We start from the raw sequence: 27,479 nt of genomic DNA on the forward strand, positions 1-27,479 counted from the left end.
TAGACATTTAACAAACGCATGCTAAAAATGGCTAATGTGTGCCTGGACCTGAACCGGTTAAAGTCTGCAGTAGTTACAGGGCGGCTGGGCAGGTTTTTCCCCATAGGGGCTGAGTGATGTATTGCAGCAGTGGTGTTGCTCCCTAGTACAATTGTTTCCTCAGGTAAGTGACCTCTATATAACTCCTGCCTGCCCTGACACGGAAGATCAGATCCGGCATGTTCATAGACTGATGAGGAAGCCGCGGTTTCAGGGTCTGCTCTCGGAGGATGTATGGAATACACGGAGTTCATTTCAATGAACTTTATTTATAAAAGACAGAACTCCGCTTACATTTGTCGAGAACACAGCTTTGCTGACAGAAGATGCCATAGGCAGGCAAAGGATCATGGGAGCTTTAATTCTTTTTCACAACGCTTACACCAAGTGACCAGCAGCGGGCGCTGCTGCGGAGTTGCAGCTGCCACCAGATGTCGCTACTTCCCACAGATGATCCCGGTCCCCTGTAGCTGGCCCTGTGTCCATGTCCCCGGCTTTTGGTAGTGATGGCGGCCTCCCTGGCTGCGACGGCTCCCGGGGTCCTGGCCGAGGATTCATCGGATAGTGAGCCGGAGCCTGAGCCACAGAAACTGCGCAGAAAAGTGTCTACATCGGGCCAGATCAGGAGGAAGGTAAGAAGCGGCGGCAGAGGTGACGGGAGGAGAGACAGCAGTCACTGGCTGGAGACATCCTCTAGATTAGTGGGGACACAGTTAGCAGAAAGGCCATGGAGAGAGAGGGGCGGGGGAGGCAAAGAGCAGGACCGTGCCGCAAGCACCTCAGTTCTTACAAGAAGAACTCTAGAGGACAACATTGCAATGAGCAAGAGACAGCTGGGGACTCCACGAGACATCCATAGGTGACAGAGAGAGAGCTCAGAGACGCAGAGCTGTGCTGGCTCCGTATATAGAGAGGTCAGTGTGGGACACTGCACTGTGGTCTGCAACCTGTGGGAGCCCAACTATCCTGAAACTACAGCTCCCAGCATGCCCTGACTGACATATCTTATCTTGGCATGCTGGGAGTTGTAGTTTCACAACAGCTGGACACCACAGGTTGCAGACCACTGTCCTGCTCCCAGTGACAACTTGTGTGTTGTAATTCAAGTGCAGCTAATGCCACTGACAGCTGATATGCCAATGACAAATGCATGCCCACTATAAAGGGGACTGTAGACACCAATTGATAATTGGTGCACCAAAAAAAGAACCATTTTTCAACCTGCTTAAAATGTAACTTGGTCACGATTTGTTATTACTATTGTATATCTTCTAGCACCATCATCTGGCGCTGTACACTCAAAGGGCAAAAATACTTAACAACATTCTCCCCAGAATTTTCTGTTTGTGATACAAATGTTACCACAAAATGACCCTTTTCTACAATTGAACTGATTTTCCCAGAGCAAAGCAGTCGCCTCGTAGATTACAGCCATGGCCGCAGCGTTGCTACTGATGATGATCATGTTTTATTTTACAATAAGTATTCATACATTTTTCAGGGACTCCTAGCGTCGTACATAACTATGATGCTAGGAGCCCGGCTCCCTGCAGTGTGTTCGGTCCGGGACTAACATGCTCGTGTGAATCCAGCCTCACAATAAGGGCCCATTCACACGAGCGTGAACCCCGTCCGTGTGCTGCGCATGGAAATCACGCACAGCACACGGACCCATTGATTTCAATAGGGCCGCTCGCACACATGCGTGAGTTTTCACACAGCGAGAGTCCGCTGCGTGAAACTTACTTCATGTCCTATATTGGTGTGTTTTCACGCACCTGCGCGCCCATTCAAATCAATGGGTGCGTGAAAATCACGCACTGCACACAGATGCACATCCGTGGGCGGTACGTAATTTGCGCATCAATTCCATAAAAAAATCAAAAAGTGCTTTGCGAGTGCGTGATAAACGCATGCCACTCGCAAAGCACACGGACCAGATTTACGTGAGTTTTTCATGCACGTGAATCTGACACGCTCGTGTGAATGTAGCCTTAGGCCATGTTCAGACGTGGCAGAATTTTTCTGCTGCACATATTGGTGCAGATTTGGGGCAATTACGCAACGAATCTGCAGCAACATTTGCATATTTGACAGGTAATTCAGACGTTGCAGATATCACAGCGGACTTGCCACAGAGTTCAGTTTTTCATTGCAAAGGCTGAAATCCGCAGTGACATTCCGCTGCTTCTCCGCAATGGAATGAGCATGCTGCGGAGGGAAAATTCTGCACCGCAGTCTGATTTCCGCACAGTTATTTTCTGCAACGTCTGAACTAACTTTCCTAAAAATGTATAGAAAGAAATGTAACAAACGGCGGCTGCAGAATTCCACTGCGGACTGTCCGCAGCGGAATTCAACAGCAATTCCTCCACGTCTGAATGTGGCCTTACATAGGCAGATGATTAGATAAAGGGATAGATTTATATTCTGCACAGTAATGCCGGGTTATATGCCATGAGTACATCATTCGTGGTGGAGAGATGTCCGCTCATTTATTGTTCTCTTCTGTACAAGCCCTTATTCATTTCAGTGGAGTTTCAGTGAGCATGAGCTGCCGCTTCTTCTCTGAGAACGAGCCCTGGGCCCCCCACCGATCACCCTCTTCTTACATATCCACATGCCGTAAAAGGTTATGTTCACATGTGGCGTTTTGTTGCTTGTTTTTTTTAAATAACAGGAAAATAAATATTTATGGAAAAAAACACCTATAAAAATTACTATAACCACATTGTATAAGCGGACAGAGGACAATTCTCAATGTCACATGTCAGTAAACTAATTTCCTTAGATATGTTGTTCGTCGGTTGATCAAGTGTGAACTGTACTGTCGGTGGCCACTTTAAGGTCAGGATCACACACACAGTTTTGATGCAGTTTTTGGCTCCGTTTTTGAGACAAACACAGAAGTGGACCCAAAACAAATTTTTTCCTGTCCGTAAATACTGGCGTAAATACGGGTCCTTGGTCACACGTATTCGACCCGTATGCACCAGTATTTACGGGCACGTTTTCACTGCAAAATTGCACTGTACTAATCGGCAGCCCTTCTCTCTATCAGTGCAGGATAGAGAGAAGGGGCAGTCCTTTCCGCAGTTAAAATAAAATAAATTCATACTTACCTGGCCGTTGTCTTGGTGACGCGTCCCTCTTTCGACATCCAGCCTGACCTCCCTGGATGACACGTCAGTCTATGTGACCGCTGCAGCCTGTTATTGGCTGCAGCGGTCACATGGGCTGTAACGTCATCCCAGGAGGCCGGACTGGAGGAAGAAGTAGGGAGTTCTCGGTAAGTAGGAACTTCTTTTTTTTTTTTTTTTACAGGTTGATCTACAGCTGTATATTGTGATCGGAAGTCACTGTCCAGGGTGCTGAAAGAGTTACTGCCGATCGTTTAACACTTTCAGCACCCTGGACAGTGACTATTTACTGACGTCGCCTAGCAACGCTCCCGTAATTACGGGTGCACACATGTAGTCACCTGTAATTCCTTTTGAAAATACCTCTGTCTTTTGCTTAACGAGAACCTTTCTCCTGCCCATACATGTGCAGCATGCAATAGGCAGAGCTGTACAAGCCCTGTCTCACTCTAAAAAAATGTTCCTATCTTTCTCGGTTATTTACATATCGGTGCTGTTATATTTGTCACCCGATATTTAAATAACCCCCCTGAACTGTCAATGGGGCGTGTAATTGGCAAGGGGGCGTGTAACATCGCTGTGACACTGTCCAATCAGCTACGGACAGTGTCTCCGCAAGAGCTGGAGAGCGTGTGCGTGCGCACCTTCGCTGCCACCACGGAACAGAAGAGAAGAAGATTGTGAATTCTTCTGTTCCATAGCGGTGGGAGTATCTTCGGCAGCAACATCGGAGCTGTGAGCGCATGCGGGCGCGCACGCGCGTGCACACGCTCTCACTCGTTCTTAAGCTTTCGGTAGACAAGACCGTGTGATCTCTCACGACAGATCACAAAGTCTTGTCGTCCTTGTTTGCCGAGAGCTGAAGAGTTAGAGCGCACGCACACGCTCTCCTCTCCAGCTCTTGCTGTGACACTGTCCATAGCTGATTGGACAGTGTCACAGCGATGTTATACGCCCCCTTGCCAATTACACGCCCCATTCACCGTCCAGGGGGTTATTTAAATATAGGGCGCCAAATATAGCGGCACCAATATCTAATAACAATTCCCCAGGGTTTGTGCAGCCCTGCCTGTTACATGCTGCACTCGCCTGCACATGTATGGGGAGGCGAAAGGTTCTCTTTAACAAAACTGAGCTGAAAACTGTGTGTGAGATCCTGGTATTAGCCTGGGTTCACATGGTGTGTTTTTGTTGCATTTTTAGCATGCGTTTTTTTGTTTCTGTTGATGAACTCCCATTGAGGGACATGGGACTTTATCTACCAAAACAAAAAAATGCATGCTAAAAACAGCGTCAAGGCCGGGCTCACACATAGCGTGAATACTGTGGATTTTCCGTAACGGATTTCATTGTGGAAAATCCGTAGAGTATTTCAGCAAAGTGGATGAGATTTGAACAAATCTCATCTACAAGCGGTGTAAAAAACCCACCGAAAAAACGTTCATAAATTGACCTGCGGTTCATTGACCATGTCCATTTATGTTGCGGAATCGCTGGTTTTCTGTTGCATGTTTTCCCCTATTGAATTCGGTTCCGCCACAAAAATCTCATACTTACCCAGAACTCTCTGCTTTTGTGTTCAGCTTGGCCTCCAGGGATGAAGTATGAATGTTTTTTGTTTTCTTTCTTTATTTCTAGCGCTGCTTACCGCAGTGGAAATTCTGCCTGAATACCGCACCACAATGTGGTAAGGTTTTTTGGACGGAATGTGCTGCGGGTTCTAGGTCGGATACGCTGCGTCGTTTTATGCAGCGTATCCAAAATCGCAGGTGAGAACAACCCTATAGGCCAAGTATGATCTGGACAACCCTTTTTTCAACAATCAGCTGATCACTGCAGGTCTGGCAGCTGAAACCCCTCATCAGGGAAGGCAGCGGCGAGAGTCTACATATTTCTTTTCCAGTAGCCGCTGCAGAAGAAATGTGGTATTACATGGTGCCCATTCAAATTAATGTGTGACTATATAATACATGGTCGTGCAGAGTTCTCGAGGGCCGGTGCCCACTCTGACGTTTGTATGCCCTAATAGGACAACCCCGGGAAGCAGCCTGTACATTAGGCCAGGTATCCTTATAATATAATGTCAGCAAGCTTGTATGAGAGATTGCAACACGTCATTTACTGTTCTATACTGCACAGGGACCTACACTGATCCATCCTACGGTTTTTTTATATATATATTCGCTCCCGATTCACACTTCCATAGCTTTTATACTGTTAAGTAATTTGCATTGTTTCTTTGTCTGGTGACATCTCATCAGTCACTTATCATCTACCATACAGGATTTATTTCTTTGCAGCACAGATGTACAACCTGTGGCTCCAGCTCGCTCGTCTGTAATCTGCTCTTTTAATAGGATATACTGTACTGCCATTTATCACCTATCCATGTATGATCACTGGGGACCCCAGGGGAGGAGTTGGAATGGAGCGGTGGTCGAGCATGCACGGTGTCACTCCATTCAAAGTCTATAGGACTGACGGAGACAGCTGAGTGCAGCCCCATATACTTTTGAGAATGATCCCTCTTGGGGGTGGCGGGAACGTTATTAATGCATTATGTTGGAGAATTGCAAATCCTTCAATTTAAATGCTTAATTACCCCAACAATGTAAATGAAAATAATATTAGAAGTCAACAAGTTCTGTGACCATATAAAGGCACCAAGCGACAGGCAAAGCTGACTTCTACAGTACATGTAACTCCAAGGTGACCTCTAATTGTCCTTCTAATTCAATAGTGTGCAACCGTGTTAGCTGCCAAAGTCTGTGATATTAAATACTTTTTTATTGCCTAATGATGGCCCAAACACTTGCAATTCTAATCTTTCCGTTTAGCCAGGACACAATGGTGTCTCTTTTGACACAAAAGTACTTTAATGGACACTAACTTTTCAAACAACTTATGCTGGTCTAATAGTATACCTGATCTAGAAATACTCTGTAATTCATTTTACTGTTAAAATGTAGTTTTAGGCATGAAAATTCTGTGTGCCACTAGGTGTCTCCCTTCCTGTAATCTTCTGTCCACCCCCTGTTGTCAAGCAAACTCTATCCCTAGTTACAGACGAGTGACAAACGTGGGGGTGTGTCCCTTCACTGCCTGCCAATACACCTGAGTGGAGAGAGGGGGGGGGGGTGTATGAACACCGTGAGAAAGACAAGACCGAGATGCTGCAGCTTCCTGGTAAGGGTATGTTCACACAGCTTATTTTCTGAAGTTTTTCGGGCCGAAAAACAGCTGGAAAATCAGAAGCCAAACATCTGCCAATTGATTTCAATGGGAAAAACGGCGTTCTGTTCCGACAGGGTGTTTTTTTTTCAAATGCACACACATATATATTATATATTATACAACCATGTAAACCCCTCATGGCTCAGCAATACAAAACTATAAATATGTGACACGGATGTAAAACACAATCGTGAAAATGTTCTAAGCCATAGTGAAATATTGTGTTATACATTGCCCTTTGTGCCGCGTATGTTCTTATTCTCTGAATATAAATACACAGCAGATGGGTAAAAGTTTCTTGTTTTATCAGCTCAAGATAAAAGATTTTTGCAGCAAATGGTTCACACTCTTTTGAGTTGAGAAGGTTGACGCTCATCTGGAGTTATTCTCTTATTTCCAATCTGTTTCACAAATTAAAATCATGAGAGTATCTATCTATCTATCTATCTATCTATCTATCTATCTATCTATCTATCTATCTATCTATCTATCTATCTATCTATCTATCTATCTATCTATCTATCTATCTTCCAAGAAAGTTTCATCAGCACATTCCAGCAAAATGAAACTAACTTGTATGCAAAATATGTAAATTAATGCAGAACACAAGAAAATGACGACAGCACTCTGCGAACACCAATGCCACCTAAACACTACAAATAAATCAATAATATGCATTGCTGCTGAATCTACTTACAATAGTGAGGTTCTTAGCACACATTTTGATCAAATTGTGTGAGCCCACCCGTCACGACAAGGCGACCTCTATGAGGTAAAAAATGCGTAGTATGCATTGATGTCAATGGGAAGCTTGAATCTAGTGGCGGGTTTTTACACGCCGAAAAACACGTCAAATACAGTGTGAACAGGGTCTAATTCTCCTGCTCTATTATTATAATATTGGCAGAGTAAATCCACGACACTCACCATTCAGTCTAATTATTCATTTGTTGTTGCGGCAAGACAGGTAAAAGCAGTGTGGAGCTCAAGCCTACGGCCGTTTCGCGTGTCGCCCACGCTTTGCCAAGGTGCCCACACTTTGGGAGGCCTATTACTGGGACTCATAGTGCTTCAAGAGCCAAAGCAGTGCCGATCTTTTTACATAATGCACATTGTGTGAATGGGATATTCACTACAAGGCCCAGTCCACATGGCGTGTATTTTTTCAGCGGGTAAAACGCGTCACAAAACATGATTTCAACTTAAATGGGAAAGCGAGCCGTTCTTTGCTGTGGAAAATGCGTATCATTCACATAGTCATTAGGGGACCTAATAAAGCACACACAAAATGTGTAAAATCTGCCTGTAGTTAGTGTGAAAGCTAAGTGATTACCAAAAATGCAGTTACTTCACAGGGGTGGCTCTACTGTGTTATATCGCCAACCTCATGTCACTACATTATAAAGCAGATCTGTCATTTAGCTAAAACTTAAATGGTCATTATGGGGCTCATACGTGTATGTTCACACAAAGCGCAATTTTTGTGCAATGTATCTTATAGCCAAATGTGCTATTAGGCCTTGTTCACATGGCGCTAGAAAAAAACGACGTCTAAACGTGTCAAAAACACATATATGGACAGTGACGCCAAGGCCTTCCCCGAGCACTGCGCTTAAAGTAGTGCTGTGCCCGGGGAGTCCTCGGGGAGCAGAGGAGTTCCCTCTGCTTCTCCACTCTGAACTAATTCTGAAGCAGGGAACTGATGGTTCCCTGCTTCAGAATTGGGCTCAACTGTATGTGCATCCTGAGAACGCACATACAGTTGACAGTGGGATATACCCCCGGCCGCCTTCTCGCAGTGTGCTGCCGGAAGGTAGATGCGGCAGCACCCAGCGTTTCGTCCGGCCACAGTTAAAATAGATAGGATACAGCGCTGTATCTAATTGGGAGCCGGACCCAAAAACGCTGCAGGTAACGTTTTTGGATCCGACTCCTGCACAGGTCCAATGCCGTACGGAGCCACAACTGATGTTGCCTGTTCAGAACAGATCCCATAGAAAGCTATGGGATCTGTTCTAGCATCAGTTTCCCTCCGGCTGTTCTGCAACATGCCGGAGGGAAACTGACAGGAGCAACGGACATATGTGAACGTCCCCTTATGCGTGACCTCAGAACACTTCTCTAAATAGAGGAAGGAACATGCGAGGAGACCACAGGCAGCAGTCAATGTCATTTGTTTACATAATGTCCTGGGAAACGTGCTGCGGGATGTGCATTACTCGTTCAAGAATGGTTTGTGTCATATCCTTTTGGAATATAGAGGCGTGCGGGGGTAGGGAGGACCTGACCGGGACGTGTGATATGGGAAGAGAGGCATGAATATGGAAACACTTGTAAAGATGGCCATACGTTAGTGATGTTAGACGGCCATTATCTAAACGACTACTGTGTTTCCCCGAAAGTAAGACAGTGTCTTACTTTCTTTTTATCCCCAAAAGCCCCACTATGTCTTACTTTCGGGGTATGTCTTATATTGGGAAAAAATTGTCGAATTATTATTTCTTTTTTTTTCACAAACTTTATTTAACTGTTTTACATTTTTTTTTTTAGTCCCACCAGGGGACTTCACTATGCGATGTGCCGATCGCATATATAATGCTTTGGTATACTTAGTATACCGAAGCATTATTGCCTGTCAGTGTAAAACTGACAGGCAACCTATTAGGTCATGCCTCCGGCATCGCCTAACAGGCAGATGCTGAAGGCAGACCTGGGGGTCTTTGTTAGACCCCCGGCTGTCATGGAAACCCGACGGCGACCCGCGATTTGTTTGCGGGGGCGCCGATCGGGTGACAGAGGGAGCTCCCCCCTCTGTCAAACACATTAAATGCCGCTGTCACTATTGACAGCGGCATTTAATGGGTTAAACTGCCGGAATCGGCGCGCGCTTCGATTCCGGCAGTTGCAGCAGGAGCCAGGCTGTGTATAACAGCCGTGCTCCTGCCGCTGATGGAGACGTATGGAGAGGGGGGCGGCGCGGAAGTGGGCAGGAGGCGGCAATACCCCCGTGTTTCCCCGAAAGTAAGACATATGTCTTACTTTCGGGGTACGGCTTATATTAGCCGACCCCCCTGAAACCCCCGATACGTCTTACAATCGGGGGTGTCTTACTATCGGGGAAACACGGTAGTTGTTCTTTTCGGGTTGCCGTTCTGGACAACAATAATTAGTCATTTCTACAATCTACCACAACCAGAAGTTAGGCCGGATTTACACGAGCGTGTGCATTTTGCGCGCCAAAGGTACTTAACAGCACCGTGTGTCAGCCGCGTATGATGCGTGGCTGCGTGATTTTCGCGCAGCTGCCATCATTATGACACTCTGTTTGTATGTTTGTAAACAGAAAAGCACGTGGTGCTTTTCTGTTTTCATTCATACTTTTTATTGCTGTTGCGCGAATGACGCGCGTCACACGGAAGTGCTTCCGTGTGCTGCGCGTGATTTTCACGCACCCATTGACTTCAATGGGTGCGTAATGCGCGAACAACGCACAAATATCAGACATGTCGTGAGTTTTACGCAGCGGACACACGCTGCGTGAAACTCAAGGACAGTCTGCACGTCCCAATAGACTAACATAGGTCCGTGCGAGGCGCGTGAAAATCACTCGCGTTGCACGGACGTATATCACGTTCGTCTGAATAAGCCCTTAAAATGACAAATCACTGACCATCTTCTGCCTTGATCTATTGATGGGATGCAGATCTGTCGTTTGGTATGAACAACTTTATGGGACTCCACCTGACAACGATGACAAAAACACGGCAAATCAACTTTTCCACAGATATCTGTCTTCAGCGACGCTCGTTCGTGTCATAGAAAGGTGCCGACAGTCGTCAGTAATTGTCTAAATCTGCCTTTCAGCCGTCCAAAATCTCTTGTCTGGTGTTTTAAACAGCATGTAAAAAAGCCAGCATTTTTTTTTTTAAATGTAACATGCATTTTTAAATGCGTTTTTGATGTGTTGTATTTATTTTTTTTTTTTTTTAAGAACTGCGTTTTGAAAAAAGAAACCAAAAAAACACACCATTGACCTCAAAACCCCTACAAAAATTACACAAACCTTAATGCTGTGTATGTACGCTTTCTCATATTTTACTATAGACTTTAACGCAACATCTGGCTGCAGCCTTTTTTTTTTGGGGGGGGGGTTGCGCAAACAAACGCATTGAAAAACTCAACCGAAAACGCGAGTAAAGGACCTGCAAAAACAGCAAGAGACTTGAGATGGATCTGTGACAGAAGCTGCTGTCATGAGCCAGGCGGATGGGACTACGATGAACATTGTGAGGGGACTGGTAGCGGCAGACAGTGAGGGGGTGGTGTCAGGAACAGACCGTGAATGAGTTCTGATAGGAAAGCTTGGGAGAATGTGTTGTCAGGAACAGGCAGTGAGTGGGTGTAGTCATGCGAAGGATTTTTGTTGTTGGGGCAGTAAGGATAAGATTGTTTGCTGTCATAGTCATCCAGGCGACCATGTTTGTTGTTATAGCCGGACAGATGACAGTGTTTAATGTTGGGGACACTTAACTAAAGCTGTTGCCTTGGACAGCCAGGCGAAGCGTCTACTTATATCTGTCTACAGTAGATGGCTTGTTATAGACAGATATGGGGAAGAGGAAGTTTAAAGAGGCTCTGTCACCACATTATAAGTGGCCTATATTGTACATGATGTGATCGGCGCTGTAATGTAGATTACAGCAGTGTATTTTATTTAGAAAAACGATCATTCTTGACGGAGTTCTGACATATATTAGTTTTATGCTAATCAGTTTCTTAATGAACAACTGGGCGTGTTTTACTTTTTGGCCAAGTGGGTGTTGTGGAGAGAAGTGTATGACGCTGACCAATCAGTGACCAATCGGCGTCATACACTTCTCCCCATTCATTTACACAGCAGCATCGTGTTCTTACTAGAACACGATTTGCAGCTACTTACACACACATTAATGTTAACCAAGTGTCCTGACAATGAATATACATTACCTCCAGCCAGGACGTGATTTGTATTCAGAATCCTGTCACTTCTGTAGCGTCTCTGTGATATTTACAGCAAGGCAAGCGTAATCTCGTTTGAAATGACAGGTTACATCGTAATCTCGCGAGATTATGCTTGCCTTGCTGTAAATATCGCACAGACGCTACAGAAGTGACAGGATTCTGAATACAAATCACGTCCTGGCTGGAGGTAATGTATATTCATTGTCGGGACACTGCAGTAACGTTATAGTGTGTTTATGTGGCTGCACATAGCGATATAGCTGTATCGCTATCTGCTGTGTAAATGAATGGAGAGAAGTGTATGACGCTGATTGGTCAGTGTCATACACGTCTCTCCACAACGCCCACTTGGCCAAAAAGTAAAACACGCCCTGTTGTTCATTAAGAAACTCATTAGCATAAAGCTAAAATAGGTCATAACTTTGTCAAAAATGATAGTTTTTCTAAATAAAAAACTGCTGTAATCTACGTTACAGCGCCGATCACATCATGTATAATATAGGCCACTTATAATGTGGGGACAGAGCCTCTTTAAGGAGGGAGGGGTCATGTATTAAAACATTTTTGAAAAAAGTGTGCAGGTATACAGTGTAGAGTTCTTACCATGTCTCCTTGACTTTTTAGGCTATTGTGAAAGAAGGTCACCTACAAAAGCAGACAAGTTCCTTCCAACGATGGAGGAGACGCTACTTCAAACTGCGAGGCCGAACTCTCTACTATGCCAAGACCGCAAAGGTGAAATATGAGGAAGTGGTAGGAAGAGAAGAACATGTACATTGTTCAAAACCTATCTACATTTGTTGTCATAAAGACCATTTAAAGAGAACCTTTCACTTGCCCATACATGTGTAGCTGAGTGCAGCATGTAATGGGCAGGGCTGCACAAACTTTGTATTTTTTTCTACCCTCCTCCATTATTTAGATATCGGTGCCGTTATATTTGGCTCGCAATATTTAAATAACTCCCTGAACTGTCAATGGGGGGTGTAATGGCAAGGGGGCATGTTACTATGGCTGTGACACTGTCCAATCAGCTACCGACAGTGCTACAGCAAGCACGAGGATAGAGGAGAGAGTATGTGTGCGCGCACGCTCTCACTTCGCAGCTGTCAAGATCAGTCTTCTGCCGAACTGGCAAGGGGGCATGTCACTGCTACGGACAGTGTAAGAGGTGGGGAGAGGAGAGCGCGCGTTCGCGCTCTCCTCTGTTCAGCTCTTGCGAGAGATCAGTCTTGTACTTTGTTTGCCGAACTGGCAAGGGGGCGTGTCTCAGCTATGGACAGTTTAAGAGCTGGAGAGAGGAGAGCGCGCAGCTCTAGCTCTTACACTGTCCGTAGCAGTGACGCCCCCTTGCCAGTTCGGCAGAAGACTGATCTTGACAGTTGAAGAATGGGAGCGTAAGCGCGCGCACATGCTCTCCTCTCCCTAGGTCTTGCTTTAACACTGTCCATATCTGATTGAACAGTGTCACAGCCATAGTAGGCGCCCCTTTGACAGTTAAGTGGGTTATTTAAATATCGGGTGCCAAATAAAACGGCACCGATATCTAAATAATGGAGAAGGGTAGAAAAAAAATGTAAAGTGCCCCAGGGTTTGTGCAGCCCTGCCCATTACATGCTGCACTCAGCTGCACATGAATGGGCAGGTGAAAGGTTCTCTTTAAGTCTAAAATTCTGTTCTAAGTCTATTCAGTTTGTAGTTAGTTCTGGTAAGTGGAGAATACATCACTTGGTGACAACCCATCTGGCTGCCATTGCAGTTTCCACAGTGGTTGTCACCTAGTCTTCCCAGTCAAACCTGCCCGTAACGGTACAAGGGCAGAGAATGTATCACGGCGTATCTATGCGGAATTACCGAACAGTATTCTGGGATAGTTGTGAAAGATGAAACTCCTGTAGGAGCTGTATTGGTTGTAATGGTAGCCATGTAGGTTGTCACCAACTTTTTCTGATAAAGATACCTTTCATGATGCCCCTGTGTCCAGGTCAAATTTTCTATTTCTGACATGCACTTCTTTAAACGATAATATCTTTGCAACCGCTTTGAATATCACTATTACTTTATACGTTTATGACATATCCACAGGGCATGTCAAATGTCAGATAGATGCGGGTCCCACCTCTGGGACCCGCACCTATCTCTAGAACGGGGCCCCCTAAACCCCGTTCTAGCTTTGTCTACTATCACTGACTTTCGGCCACTTCCTGACTTTATGGTCAGGGGTTACGAAAACAGTGTAGCCCGCTGAGCTACGCTTTTTCTGTAACTACCATAGTAGTGAATAGCAGTTACGGAAGTAGCGTAGCATGCGAGCTAGGCTGTTTCCGTAACTACCATTCAGTTCTATGAGGCTTACGGAAACCTTCATGGTCGGAAATCAGCCGACACACACAGCGTTAGAACAGGGTTTAGGGGCCCTGTTCTAGAGATAGATGCGGGTCCCAGTGGTGGGACCCGCATCTATCTGACATTTATGACATATCCTGTGGATATGTCATAAATGTCCCTCGTGGGGAAACCCCTTTATTAATTCCATGTTTTAAATTTTTATTATGAGCAGACAAATCACTAAAAATGTGAAAAAAACAACACTTTTTGTCTTTTTTTTAAAATATATATTTATCTATATTATATGAATATAGATATTTATATACGTTGTTGCAGCTCTAACAATTAGTCGTCTTCTCTCCATCAGCCTGGATCGCTATGAGCGGAGAGTGAAGATGGCTATAAGGCTATATTTACACGACGTGAAAATTGGGCAGTTAACAACGGATCCACTGTCAGATTTTCATGGCTGTTTTGCATCAGTGTGTCTCAAAATTTTAATCTATTTTCCGGCCATCTGACCGTTTTTAACCGCCGTTTGCCAGTCGTTTTTTATGGCCGTTAAAAGAATGGAGTTTTATTTGTTAGGGTTTTTTTTTTGTCCCAAACCCCTGAAAACACCACAGTGCCCATGTAGATAGTGCCAGTGCCCACATAGTGCCCACTGTAGATAGTGCCACAGTGCCCACATAGTGCCCCAGTTCCCAATGTAGATAGTTCCACACACAGTGCCCATGTAGATAGCGCCACAGTGCCCTTGTAGATAGTGCCACACCCCCTGAATAAATCACCCCCCCAGATAGGAGCGGAATCCATGGTCAGAGCGCTCTAGCCAGGGATTCCGCTGCTAGAGGGAGCCCCTGACGTCTCTGTCCATATATGGACAGTGACATAATAATGACACTTTAATGAGATTTAGCAACATTTTAATAGTTTTTATTGTAAAAAAAAATTACTTTCTGTGTTGTTTTTTCTACAGATTTATTTGACTTAACATTATTTATTTTAAACTTGTTTCTTTTTTAACTTTAATGTACTGGCATATGTCTATATGCCAGTACATTAGCCTGTGTACTGATTGTACCCAGGCAGTTGTTAGGACATACCGAAGTATGCCCTAACAACAGGAAATATGGTCCGACAGCCCTGGGGTCCTTCAATAGACCCTGGGCTGTCTGCCCATATGTGGTATGTCCCCCGATCACGTCACATGGATTCCCTGATGCGCTCAAATGGGGTCCCCCTTCTCACTTTCCATTTGAATGCCGCGGTCAGCTTTGATCACTGCATTCAATGGGATAACTGGGGAGATCAGAGTTTTCTCTGATCTCCGCCATTAGACCAGGGCTGCAGCTATGTATTAAATCCACTTTCCTACTCCTAATCACGCGTTCACCGATGCAGTGCCCTCACGAGCAGCATGTGATGCGGCCGGCGCTGCACTAATGAGCCGCAGGCACTAAAGACCGTGAACATGGGGGCGCTTTGCAGTGCACCCGTCATGTTCTCTGCCTTCAAAGCAAGTGCCGCTGCTCATTAATGCAGCGTCGGCCGCATCACATCATGCTACTGATTCAATTCATGTATTATAATAATAAGCTGTACAACCGCAAAGCTTGGTATTGAAATACAGAAATTCATGGTATTAAACCGTTCGATGGGGCTCAGCATCGAAATAGTATCAATATTGCAACCCTAACTGTAGTCATCAATGATCAACCAGCAGCATGGTGAAACAAATATAACCTAACTTTTAATAATACTTCAGTAAAACCTTATTGAAAACCATATAATAATTGTGTACGACACATAAAACATGCCACAATGCAAAAGTATTAATTGGAAAGCTAATAAGAAGTGACAGAGTTCACAGTAGTGTTGTAGATGTTCATTTGATACATTATGAATAAAGACAATGGAAGGTAAAAATGGTTCAATCTTACCCAATCAATCGTGATAATGGAGCTACAAAGGTATTAACGTGTCTTCTGTTCCTATTAAACCCTGAACCAGAAACTAGACTGAGTTCCTGTCAACTAACCACAAGGCTACTGCCCCTGAAAGGGGGACATGTCTGGAACCTGCCCCTAAATTATTGGGTGCAATAAATAGAGCAGGTTGGATAATAGCTGTTGAGATGAGTGGTACAGGAGTTGCCTGGCCCCTGGTAATACCTTTTTCCTACATAGTAGTAATTGGTCGTTCTAGCTGTACCTGTTCAGAAACCTGAATTTACAAAATTCCACAGATCAAATGTGTGTAATTCTGCAAATACTTTGCTTCACTTATTTTGTGCTAATGTTGAGGTAAGTTGTGTTTCTTCTCTGGTTATGTCTAAACCTAGCTTCAGAGTTCTGCCGGTTTCTTGTTACCAGAGAGCAGTGCATTGTGGAAGCTAAGATGTCACTGTTCGAGCTAAGGCTCTGGTGACATCACACATATGTTGGGAGCACTTCCAGACATATATAGCAACAATGCTGAAGATTTCTATTTATCATAAATTTGGGAGCTGTACCTCTTTTTGTTTTTACTGTATTGAAAGCATAGTCGACTACCCATGTATAAAATACAAGAGGATTCCGAAAAAACATACATTGACCCCCAAAACATTAAATCCACTAGCCTAATGTTGTGTAGATCCCCCTTGTGCCACCAAAACATCTCTGACCCAGTGAGGCATCGGCCTCACAAGACCTCAGAAGGTGTCCTTTAGTATCTGGCACCAAGACTAACATTAAATCCTGTAAGTTGTGAGGTGAGGCCTCCATGGATCAGACTCGTTTTCCAGCACATCCACAGATGCTTGACTGCATTGAAATCTGTGGAATTAGGAGGCCAAGACAACACCTTGAACTCTTTGCCATGTCCTCAAACCATTCCTGAACAATTTTTGAAGTTAGCAGGGTTCATTATCCTGCTGAAAGAGGCGATTGCCATTAGGGAATACCGTTGCCATGAAGGGGTGTACTAGGTCTGCAATAATGTTTAAGTAGGTGGTACGTGACAATGAAACATCCACATGAATGACCAGAACCAAGATTTCCCAGCAGAACATTGCCGAGAGCATCACACTGCCTCTGTCGACTTGTCTTCTTCTCATATGGCACCAGGATGCACTCTTTTCCCCAGGTAAGCGACGCTTTCGCACCTGCCCATCCACATGATGTAAAAGAAAACGTGATTCATCAGACCAGGCCACATTCTTCCATTGCTCCGTGGTCTAGTTCTAATGCTCATGTGCCAATTGTTGTCCCTTTCGGAGGTGGAGAGGGTTCAGCATGGGCACTCTGACCGGTCTGTGGCTATGCAGCAAGCTACAATGCACTATGTCTTCTGAAACCTTTATATCAGAGCCAGCATGAACTTTTTCGGCAATTTGTCCTACAGTAGCTCTCCTTTGAGATCGGACCATTTCGGACAAGAATTTTCCTTACGAGCATCAATGAGCCTTAGGCACTAATGATCCTGTCGCTTGTTTACCGGTTAGCCTTCCTTGGACCACTTTTGGTAGGTACTAACCACTGCATACCTGGAAACACAAGACCTGCCATTTTGGAGAAGCTCTAACCCAGTCGTCTATCACAATTTGGCCCTTGTCAAAGTTGCTGAGATCGTTAAATTTGTCCATTTTTCCTGCTACCAACACATCAACTTTAAGAACTGACAGTTCACTTACTGCCTAATATTTCCCACTCCTTGACATCTGCTATTGTAACAAGATAATCCATGTTATTCACTTCACCTGTCGGTGCTTTTATTGTTATGGCTGATCGGCGTATACTGTACAGTTGCATACGTTTAGTGACACTCCTCAAACATGCATGATAATTGGAAGCTCCGAGAATACACACTTACGTCACTTGTCTGCCAACGAAGTTAGGATAAATCACTGACTATTTCCAAGGGCAACTAACAGAATAAATGGAGAAAAGATCTGAAATAACCAAGACGAAGTACACAAACCGTAAAACACAGTAGGATTACAAAGAAAATTCCAATAAGTTATTAATTCCATCTGCCGTCTTTTATAACAAGGACATTAAAGGGATACTGCCCTTTACACGCTAAATGTCATACTGTGGACAATTGTGATCTCTCAAAGCTGCCAAAAGGCACCCAGCTTGTTGAGACCAAAGAAGAATTAAATCGCCCATCATTTTATTTATAGACTATAGTACATGATATAAACATAAAGTGCACAGAAAATGCAGTGGTGTATGGGGGAACATTATCTGGGCAATAGCAGTAATAAATAAGTGCAAAACGCACAGTAAAAGTGGCATAATGTTCAGCACATCAAAGAAGCAAAGTGCATTTAACAGAAAGGTCATCAGGGACATGGGAAATACTCCCCAGATCAAAGAGCAAATGAGGAAGGCAAAAAATAATATTTTACAGTGATCACAATTAAAGCATCGTGCACAGAAAGCAATCTAATATGGGGAGATGAACAGTGTTGCAGGAGGTAAAAGAGTTTCCCTATTGTAGAGTCTGGAGCAAGTTCACGTACCCGCTGGGCTGTGTTTTACGCCACTGTGCGTGGGTGGTATAATTTGCAAAGCAACAATTTCTTTGTTCTGGGTGATGGATGGGTGAAGGCGGTGTGTATCCTTAATGCTTTGCATATTTTCTGGAAATCCTGTATTTTCCCATCTAAAAATGGCAGTATTCTCTTTCTATGGCACTTGCTAAATGCACCATTTTCATGTGGAGATGTAAGGACTTTTGGGTCAAGGTTTTTCCATTTTAAAGAAGAGCTATTTTTGTTTCCACAGGGTTGATAGCTGTCTTTATAGCTATGTGCACAAGGTCACATGGAAGGATGTTGCTTTATTTTTCCCCCGTTTAATTCTGTTTCTTATATAGCGCCATTATATTCCGCAGCACTGTACAGAGATTGTCAACACTCGTTAATGTGCAGGTGTTAGCAGTAAAAATATTTTTTTTAAATTGTTTACATAATAACATGATTTAATTAAAAAAATATATATCATGCTGGCTTTTCCTGTTTATTGTGTGATTGTATTATAGGTTCCGGCAGGGTGCCAGTGTAAGTCTTGAAGCCGGCCATAGACGTAGCTGCTTCCCTTCGCAACAGCGTCCTTTACTACTTTTCTCTGGATTTGCCTAATTACTCTAGATCAATAGTCGCTTAGGCCTCATAGGTTCCTGATGCATCACCATTGATTTTAATGGTGACGGATCCCGTACAAATGGTTTCCATTTGTCACCGTTGTTTAAGGGTTTCGTTGTTTTGATGGAATGAATAGTGCAGTCGACTACGGTATTGATTCCGTCAAAACGACAGGACCCTTAAACAACGGTGACAAACGGAAACCAATTTCACCGGATCTGTCACCATTGAAATCAATGGTGATGCAAACGGAAACCTATGGTTTCCGTTTGTTTCAGTTTGGATTCCCATTCATGGGTTTCCCTGATGGAAAGCTCCGATGGAACGCTCCGATGGAACCCATGAACGGAGCCCTGACACAGATGTGAACGAAGCCTAAGTAGTTACATGTTCTCTGTTCAAGTCCGAACCCTGGATCTGTATGCATTTTGTGCTATGTTCACCACCAAGCAATTACTAAATGAACTCTTCTGCTCTTCTACAGTCAATCATATTTGAGGAGATTGATATAACGGATGCCAGTGTTGCAGAGTCAAGCACCAAAAATCTCAACAACAGTTTCACAGTAAGTGTCCCAGTCTGTAAAGCGCAAACTTTTATCAGTCTGTAGTAGGTACCTCTTCATTCAGGTGGATTATAATCGCATATAAGACTTGTTCTAGGATTTTAGGATTTTTATTTTTTTTTAATATCTGTCCTAAGGTTAAATCTCTTTTCTTGGTACCACAAAGAACTAGTGAATTCACACGCTGCGTAATTGTTGCCGTTTTGTTGTGCAGATTTCACACTGCAAATCCGCAGCTATCCATACATGTGGATGGGGTTTTAAAAAAAACAAAAACAAAAAAAAAAACAACAATGCACGTGTAGTGAAAAGTGCACAGAATTATTTAATTTCTTTCTTTTGTTAAATCTATCTTTATTAATACAAGCATAATACATGTCCATTCTATTGAAACAAAATGGCATGCAATGTGTAACAAGGAACGGATCACTGATACAGACAAAGGTACTTTTCCATTGGTCAGCTATAGGTTTGTGGCGATAACGTTCAATGAAATGACCACCCGACCCGAACATACAGGATATGGGATAAGTGCAATTACTGTTTAATAAAGAAAGGAAAAGATGAAAATTGGTCAGTAGGGGAGAAAGTATGAAAGGTAGAGCGAAGTATTAAACCTGTAAGCCTAAAGGCTATGTACACCTTTTGAGGGCATTTATTTATTTTTAATAAATAGATTAGTCCTTGTGTTTAGTGTAACTTTGTTATTAGTCTTTATTAAAAAATCTTTTTTATTTTGTTATCCTTTTACATTGGGTCAATTACTATACCAATGCAACTATTTTCTTGCTAACAGTATGCGTTACTATTTGAACCCAATAAAACAGATGTTTAAAATAAAATAAAAATCTTTTACTTTTTGAGATACAGCTGTTCTGAATTCTCTATGCAGAGCAGCTGTATCGTTTGCATTACACTGATTCCGTCAGTCTGGCGGACCTGACGGGTTCAGTGTTGGCGGGTCCTACGTGTCAGTTACACGCAGGATCCACCTGTAAACGATTACATCTGACGGATTCAGTGTAAAACAAGCGAAACAGCTGCTCTGTATAGAGAATACAGAACAGCTGTATCTCCCAAAATTATTTTTTTTTTTGTAAATGTTTTTATTTGGTTTCAACAAATTTTAAGTATAACAAGAGGAGGGAAGGGGAACAGAGAAAGAGGGAAGATACAAATCAACATTGGTATTGTACATCTACATATCCAATACATCAATACATAGTCGGACATCACATGCAGTAAGATCAGCAGATTCGTAAGGTCCAAATATAAGCTGTACAATAGTTTATCTGAAATATATGTAGATGCGTTCAACATATGCAACCTAGAAATTAGATCTGTGAGTCATTAAGGTGGATATTGACAACGAGGGAGAGGAAGATGCACGAGTCACTTATAGTCAGGCGAAAGGCTCAATCATTAGGTAATTTTTTATTTTTTTATAAAGACTAATTACAAAGTTACACTAAACACACTGACTAATCTATTTATTAAAAAAAAAATGCCCCCAAAGATTTACATAGCCTTTAAGACTCGAAGTTATATTCTGCAAGACTTTAAAAAAAATAATGTGAGGTATGAGGATCTACTGTGTTCTTCAGACAGCAAACAGGATGTTCCTTAATCATAGGAAATGGTTGAGACTATGTCTCTAAAAACAAAAAGACAACCACAGGGTAAGTATATATTTATTTCACTGTATTATATGTGTGAGCAACAGGTTCCAGGTTTTCCGAAACTCATCATGTCGGCGGTCTTGCCAAATGGTCAGCTCCTCTAGCCTGGTTGACCTTCTTAATCCTTTAGTTTTCTGTGGAGATTTTTGCAACCAAAGTAGCGGGATTAGACACTTCACCGCTGCTATGAGATATGTGGCTATAATAGCCAAAGCTATTAGTTCCATGGATAATTGTTTCTTTGACAAGCTAACTATATTTATGCATGATTTGACTACGTCCCAGAAGGGTCTGACAACTTGGTACAGCCCCCGGATTTGGGACAAAGTCCTTGTGTATTCTAACAAAGTTTGGTACTAGATAGACCAAAATGGTACAGCATTTCCAGTGTCTAATACTATCTAGTAAGCAATTTGTAATGGTTTTCTTGAATTTTAACGCACCTTGAAAAACGATAAGAGTGATTGAGTGCGAAAGACTTCTCCTGCTCTGTAAGTCGTCGTCCCAGCTCCGCTTCCCAAGACCACATAAAAGATGGCACAGCAGAGGCTCTGTCTAGAATTAGTTGGGAGTATATTTTGGATAGTCTGTTTCATCAAGGCCTTTTTACACGGGCCAATTATCGGGCAAACGAGCGTTCATATAAACGCTCGTTCCCGATCATTGCACTGTGTAAAGAGGGCAACGATCAGTCGATGAACGACGCTCGTTCATCGGCTGATCGTATTATTCATGCAGCATTAAATATTATTGTTGTCGGCAGCACATATCCCTGCCAAAAATAGATACGGGGAAAGATAACTCCTCTACCTGCCATTAAAATTGTCATATGAACCCTCGAGATTTGCTGCCGACATGATGGAAATATATGGTGATGAGTGATCGTAGTAACGATTGCTCGTCCCCATACGTTACTGATAATGGCTCCCCGTGAGAAGAGAAAACCAGCGATGATCAACAAAATGTCTCGTTGATTGGCGATCGTTTCCACGGCCAGGTAAGAGAGGACCCTTACTGTGTTAGAGAGGTATAATTTCTCAAATCAAATAAACTCTAATTTCTCAAAAGAAGAGTGCAAGTAAATCTGACTAGTTGCTGAATATGAGGAAGTTGGAGAAAGCTAAGTTGGTGAGGTGCTGCCGTAGACTGGACTGTGTCATGATCTGGAGCTACATTGTGGTCCATTAAGTTGGCCAATGTTGCAAGACCCCTAAATCGTGTGGAGGGTGTTTGATAGAAGGGTCTAGACAGGGTAACAGAGAAGTTGGTGTTACAGGGGAAGGTAATGTGGGATGTGGTAGAGAGGATTTATGTGAGGACCATGTCTTAAAAGTTTCTTTAAAGAGAGGGTTTGCCAAAAGTCTGATCACACCCTTGTTAGTGAGCCAAAGTTTTTTCAATGTCAAATTAACTAATTGAGCAGACTTCAATGGCACGCACCAAGTCATCACACCGGGGAGACGATCTCCAGCTATCTCTAGAGATTAATGACTTTGTAGTACACCTCAAAAACAGGTAATACTAGACATAGACCACCACTTGTGTTTTTGTGTGAGAGCAATTTGTAGGATAATCTCGAACGGCTCTGTTTCCATAAAAAGAGAAAAGTCCTCCCACTCGGTTCAAAAAGCTCTTTGGTAGGCGCATTGGGATTATATGCATAGTATAATATATGATCGGCAGTATGTAAGTCTGCATTAGATTTTCACTACCTATCCATGAGTCAAATGGGAGTTGATAATGGGAAAGTTGAGTAGATACCGTTTCCAACAAAGGATTCTAGTTGAGAGTATAGAGATCAGTGAGATCTCTGGGAAGTTGTATGCCTATATACTGGATGGAATCCAAAGACCATTAAAAGGGAGTGTGCTGTATGTTTCTGACAATGTGAAGAGGAAGGGATATTTTTAGTAATTTAGATTTGCTATAGTTTATCTAGAAGTTGGAGAGCACACCGAATTCCGAGAAGGCATTTTGGATGCAGGGAAGAGCAGGCTGAGGATTTGTTATCAGTAGCAAATCATCTGCGAATGCTGCTGTCAGATGAGTATGAGAACCAACCTGCAGTCCTTTAATAACTTCATCACGCCTCAATTTCAGGAGTGTCTTAGGGAAAAATGGAGAGTGAGCATTACTGTTTTGTCCCATTGCAGATTGAGAAGGAGTTTGATGGAACGCCATTGACTCTAATATAATATAAATATAGCATTTACATTTCAGGAGAGTTTCATAAAATCCCAAGTCTCTGTCGAATGCCTTCTCAGCATCTGTGCCGAGAAGGATCAAGGGAGCGTTAGTGGAGCGTTCATACTTAATGGAATTCATTAGTATAATGGCGTTGTGTCTCCTCCCCACACACAAACCCCATTTGATCTGGGTGAATAAGCTTGGGTAGTAGTTTACTATTTCTGGTGGAGAGAAACTTGGCCCAGATTTTTAAATTAATGTTTAAGAGAAATATACTCTGTCTGTGGTAGTTACAGCAGAGGAAGCGTGATCTCGCGAGATCTCGCTGTAAATGACAGGTTACAACGAGATCACGCTTCCTCTGCTGTAACTACCATAGAAACAGTAACGAAGTGCAGAGATTGTGAATAGACATCCCGTGGAATGTCTATTCACTGTCTAAACACTTCAGTATTGTTAATGTGTTATTATAAGACAGCACATAAGGATCTAGCAGGATCCCTATGCGCTGAGTAAATGAATGGAGAAGAGTGCATGAGGCTGATTGGTCAGCATCATACACTCCCCTGTACAACGCCCACTTGGTCTAAAGTAAAAATACTAAATACCTATTCAAGTATAGACCATAGGCTTACGCCAAAAGATTGTGTCCACACAAAACCCAAGACCAAAACTCAATACATATCACGAAATGTGAGGACATATAGTATATCCACAACTGGATGAATGACACACAGCACACAATTTGTACCATGAAAATATAAAACAGACTTTATTGAAATACACATAACAGCATATTGGCCATCAAAAGATAAAATCAATGATACAAGCAATAAAAGGATAGCGTGGATTTTATCTTTTGATGGCCAATATGCTGTTATGTGTATTTCAATAAAGTCTGTTTTATATTTTCATTGTACAAATTGTGTGCTGTGTGTCATTCATCCAGTTGTGGATATACTATATGTCCTCACATTTCGTGATAGGTATAAAGTAAAAATACGCCCACTTGGGCATTAAGCAACTCATTAACATAAATCTAAAATCGCTAATAAAGTGGTGAAAATAGATCGTTTTTTAAAATAAAAAGCATTGCTGTCACCTACATTATAGCGCCCATCTTCTTATGTAGGAGATAGGCAAATTATAATGTGGTGACAGAGCCTCTTTAAAGATGCTCTGTCACCAGATTTTGCATCCCCTATCTGCTATTGCAGCAGATCGGCGCTGCAATGTAGATTACAGTAACGTTTTTATTTTAAAAAAACGAGCATTTTTGGCCAAGTTATGACCATTTTTGTATTTATGCAAATGAGGCTTGCAAAAGTCCAAGTGGGCGTGTTTTATGTGCGTACATCGGGGCGTTTTTACTACTTTTACTAGCTGGGCGTTCTGACGAGAAGTATCATCCACTTCTCTTCAGAACGCCCAGCTTCTGGCAGTGCAGACACACAGCGTGTTCTCGAGAGATCACGCTGTGACGTCACTCACTTCCTGCGCCAGGTCCTGCATAGTGTCGGACGAGCGAGGACACATCAGCACCAGAGGCTACAGTTGATTCTGCAGCAGCATCGGCGTTTGCAGGTAAGTCGATGTAGCTACTTACCTGCAAACGCTGATGCTGCTGCAGAATCAACTGTAGCCTCTGGTGCCGATGTGTCCGACACGATGCAGGACCTGGGGCAGGAAGTGAGTGACGACACAGCGTGATCTCTCGAGAACACTGTCTGTGCACTGCCAGAAGCTGGGCGTTCTGAAGAGAAGTGGATGATACTTCTCGTCAGAACGCCCAGCTAGTAAAAGTAGTAAAAACGCCCCGATGTAACACACATAATACACGCCCAGTTGGACTTTCTTTAAAACACGCCTACTTGGACTTTTGCAAGCCTCATTTGCATAAATACAAAAATGGTCATAACTTGGCCAAAAATGCTCGTTTTTAAAAAATAAAAACGTTACTGTAATCTACATTGCAGTGTCGATCTGCTGCAATAGCAGATAGGGGTTGCAAAATCTGGTGACAGAGCCTTTTTAAGTTCACAGCCAATTTTTTCAAATATGAAGTCACTTTATGTGGTAATAACTCTGGAATGCTTTTATGTATCCAAGCACTGAGATTGTTTTCTCGTGACACAATGTACTTTATGTTAGTGGTAAAATTTGGTCGATTTATATTTAGCGTTTATTTGTGTCTAACCACAATTTGCATTTTTCTAAATTTAAATGTATTTGCTTGTTAGACAAATAGTAATACCACACAAAATAGTTACTAGTTAACATTTCCTGTATGTCTACTTTATGTTTGCATTGTTTTTTAAAAGTATTTTTATTTTTCTAGGACATTTCAAGGCTTAAACTTTAGCAGCAATTTCTCACATTTTCAAGAAAATGTCAAAAGGACATTTTTTCAGAGACCAGTTCAGTTCTGAAGTGGCTTTGAGGGCCTTCTATATTAGAAAGTCCCCATAAATCAACCCATTTTAAAAACTAGACCCCTCAAAGCATTCAAAACAGCATTCAGAAAGTGTTATAACCCTTTAGGCGTTTCACAGGAATTAAAGCAAAGTAGAGGGGAAATTTACAATTTAAATTTTTTGTTGCCAAAATTCATTGGTAATAAAAAAAAATCTTTAACACAGAAAGTTTTACCAGAGAAACGCAACTCAATATTTATTGCCCAGATTCTGCAGTTTTTAGAAATATCCCACATGTGGCCCTAGTGCCCTAATGGACTGAAACACAGGCCTCAGAAGCAAAGGAGCACCTAGTGGATTTTGGGGCCGCCTATTTTTAGAATATATTTTAGGCACCATGTCAGGTTTGACGAGGTCAAGTGGTGCCAAAAGAATGGAAACCCCCCAAAAGTGTCCCCATTTTGGAAACTATCCCCTCAAGAAATTTATCTAGGGGTATAATTAGCATTTTGAGCCCACAGTTTATTTACTAAACTTATTGGAATTAGTCTGTAAAAATGAAAATATACTTTTTTCTAAAAAAAAAAGTATACATTTTTACAAAGAATAAATGAGAAAAAGTACCCCAACGTTTGTAAAGCATCTTCTCCCGATTACGGCAATGCCCCATATGTGGTAATAAACTGAAGTTTGGACCCACGGCAAGGCTCACAAGGGAAGGAGCACCATTTCGATTTTGGAGGGCAGATTTTGCTGGAATAGGAGGGACCAAAACAGCGGAAAACCCCCAAAAGGTATAGTTAGCATTTTGACCCCACATGGTTTTTGCTGAATTTATGGGAATTATGCAGTGAAATTGAAAATCTATATTTTTTCTAATAAAATGTAGTTTTAGCTCAGATTTTTTCATTTTTACAATAAAGGAGAAAAAGCACCCCAACATTTGTAAAGCAAACTCTTATGAGCACAGCAATACCCCATATGTGGTAATAAACTGCTGTTTGGACACACGGCAGGGCTTAGAAAGGACAGAGCGCCATTTGACTTTTGGAGCTCAAGTTTTGCTGGAATGGTTTGCAAAGCCACCGAGGGGCCAAAATAGTGCAAACCTCGCAAAAGTGACCTCATTTGGGAAACTACAACCCTCGTGTAATTTATCTAGCGGTATTGTGAGCATTTTGACGCCACTGTTTTTTTGCTGAATTTATTGGAATTAGGCAGTGAAAATAAAAATCTACATTTTCTCCACTAAAATGTATATATTTTTTCATTTTCACAAGGAATAAAGGAAAAAAAGCGCCCCAACAATTGTAAAGCAATTTCTCCCGAGTACGGCAATACCCGATATGTGGTCATAAACTGCTGTTTGGACACACGGCAGGGCTCAGAATTGCAGTAGTGCTACTTGGCATGTAGATTTTGGTTGATTGTTTTTTGGGCGCCATGTCGCATTTGCAGAGCCCCTGAGATACCAGTACAGTAGAAACCCCTGAGAAGTGAATCCATTTTGGAAACTATACCCCTCAGCGTAATCATCCAGGGGTGTACTAAGCATTTTGATCCCACAGGTGTTTCATAGATTGTATTAGAATGAGGCAGTGAACATGAAAAATTATTTTTTCCTCAAAAAATTTAGTTTTGCACCCAAGTTTTTTCCCCACAAGGGGTAATAGGAGAAAAAACAACACACAATTTGTTACCCAATTTCTCCCGAGTACGGCAATACCCCATGTGTGGCCCTAAACTGCTGTTTGGGCA

The 27,479-nt window shown here is 42.7% G+C and overlaps 1 protein-coding gene across 2 annotated transcripts in view; it reads left to right on the top strand.

Annotated features, from left to right (window-relative positions):
• The first annotated feature begins 297 nt into the window (after window positions 1–297).
• Window positions 298–27,479, top strand: part of DGKD (diacylglycerol kinase delta) — a 109,447-nt gene continuing 82,265 nt past the window's right edge. The window contains exons 1-3 of one of the 2 annotated variants that reach the window (XM_075861395.1): window positions 298–671; window positions 12,039–12,149; window positions 19,361–19,441. In XM_075861395.1, the coding sequence (XP_075717510.1) occupies window positions 546–671; window positions 12,039–12,149; window positions 19,361–19,441 (318 nt within the window). In that variant the 5' untranslated portion in view covers window positions 298–545. The remainder of the gene's footprint in view (window positions 672–12,038; window positions 12,150–19,360; window positions 19,442–27,479) is intronic. The other variant, XM_075861394.1, reaches the window with a different exon arrangement.

Source organism: Rhinoderma darwinii, chromosome 4 (genome assembly GCF_050947455.1).
Source record: "Rhinoderma darwinii isolate aRhiDar2 chromosome 4, aRhiDar2.hap1, whole genome shotgun sequence".
Classification (NCBI taxonomy): Eukaryota; Metazoa; Chordata; class Amphibia; order Anura; family Rhinodermatidae; genus Rhinoderma; species Rhinoderma darwinii.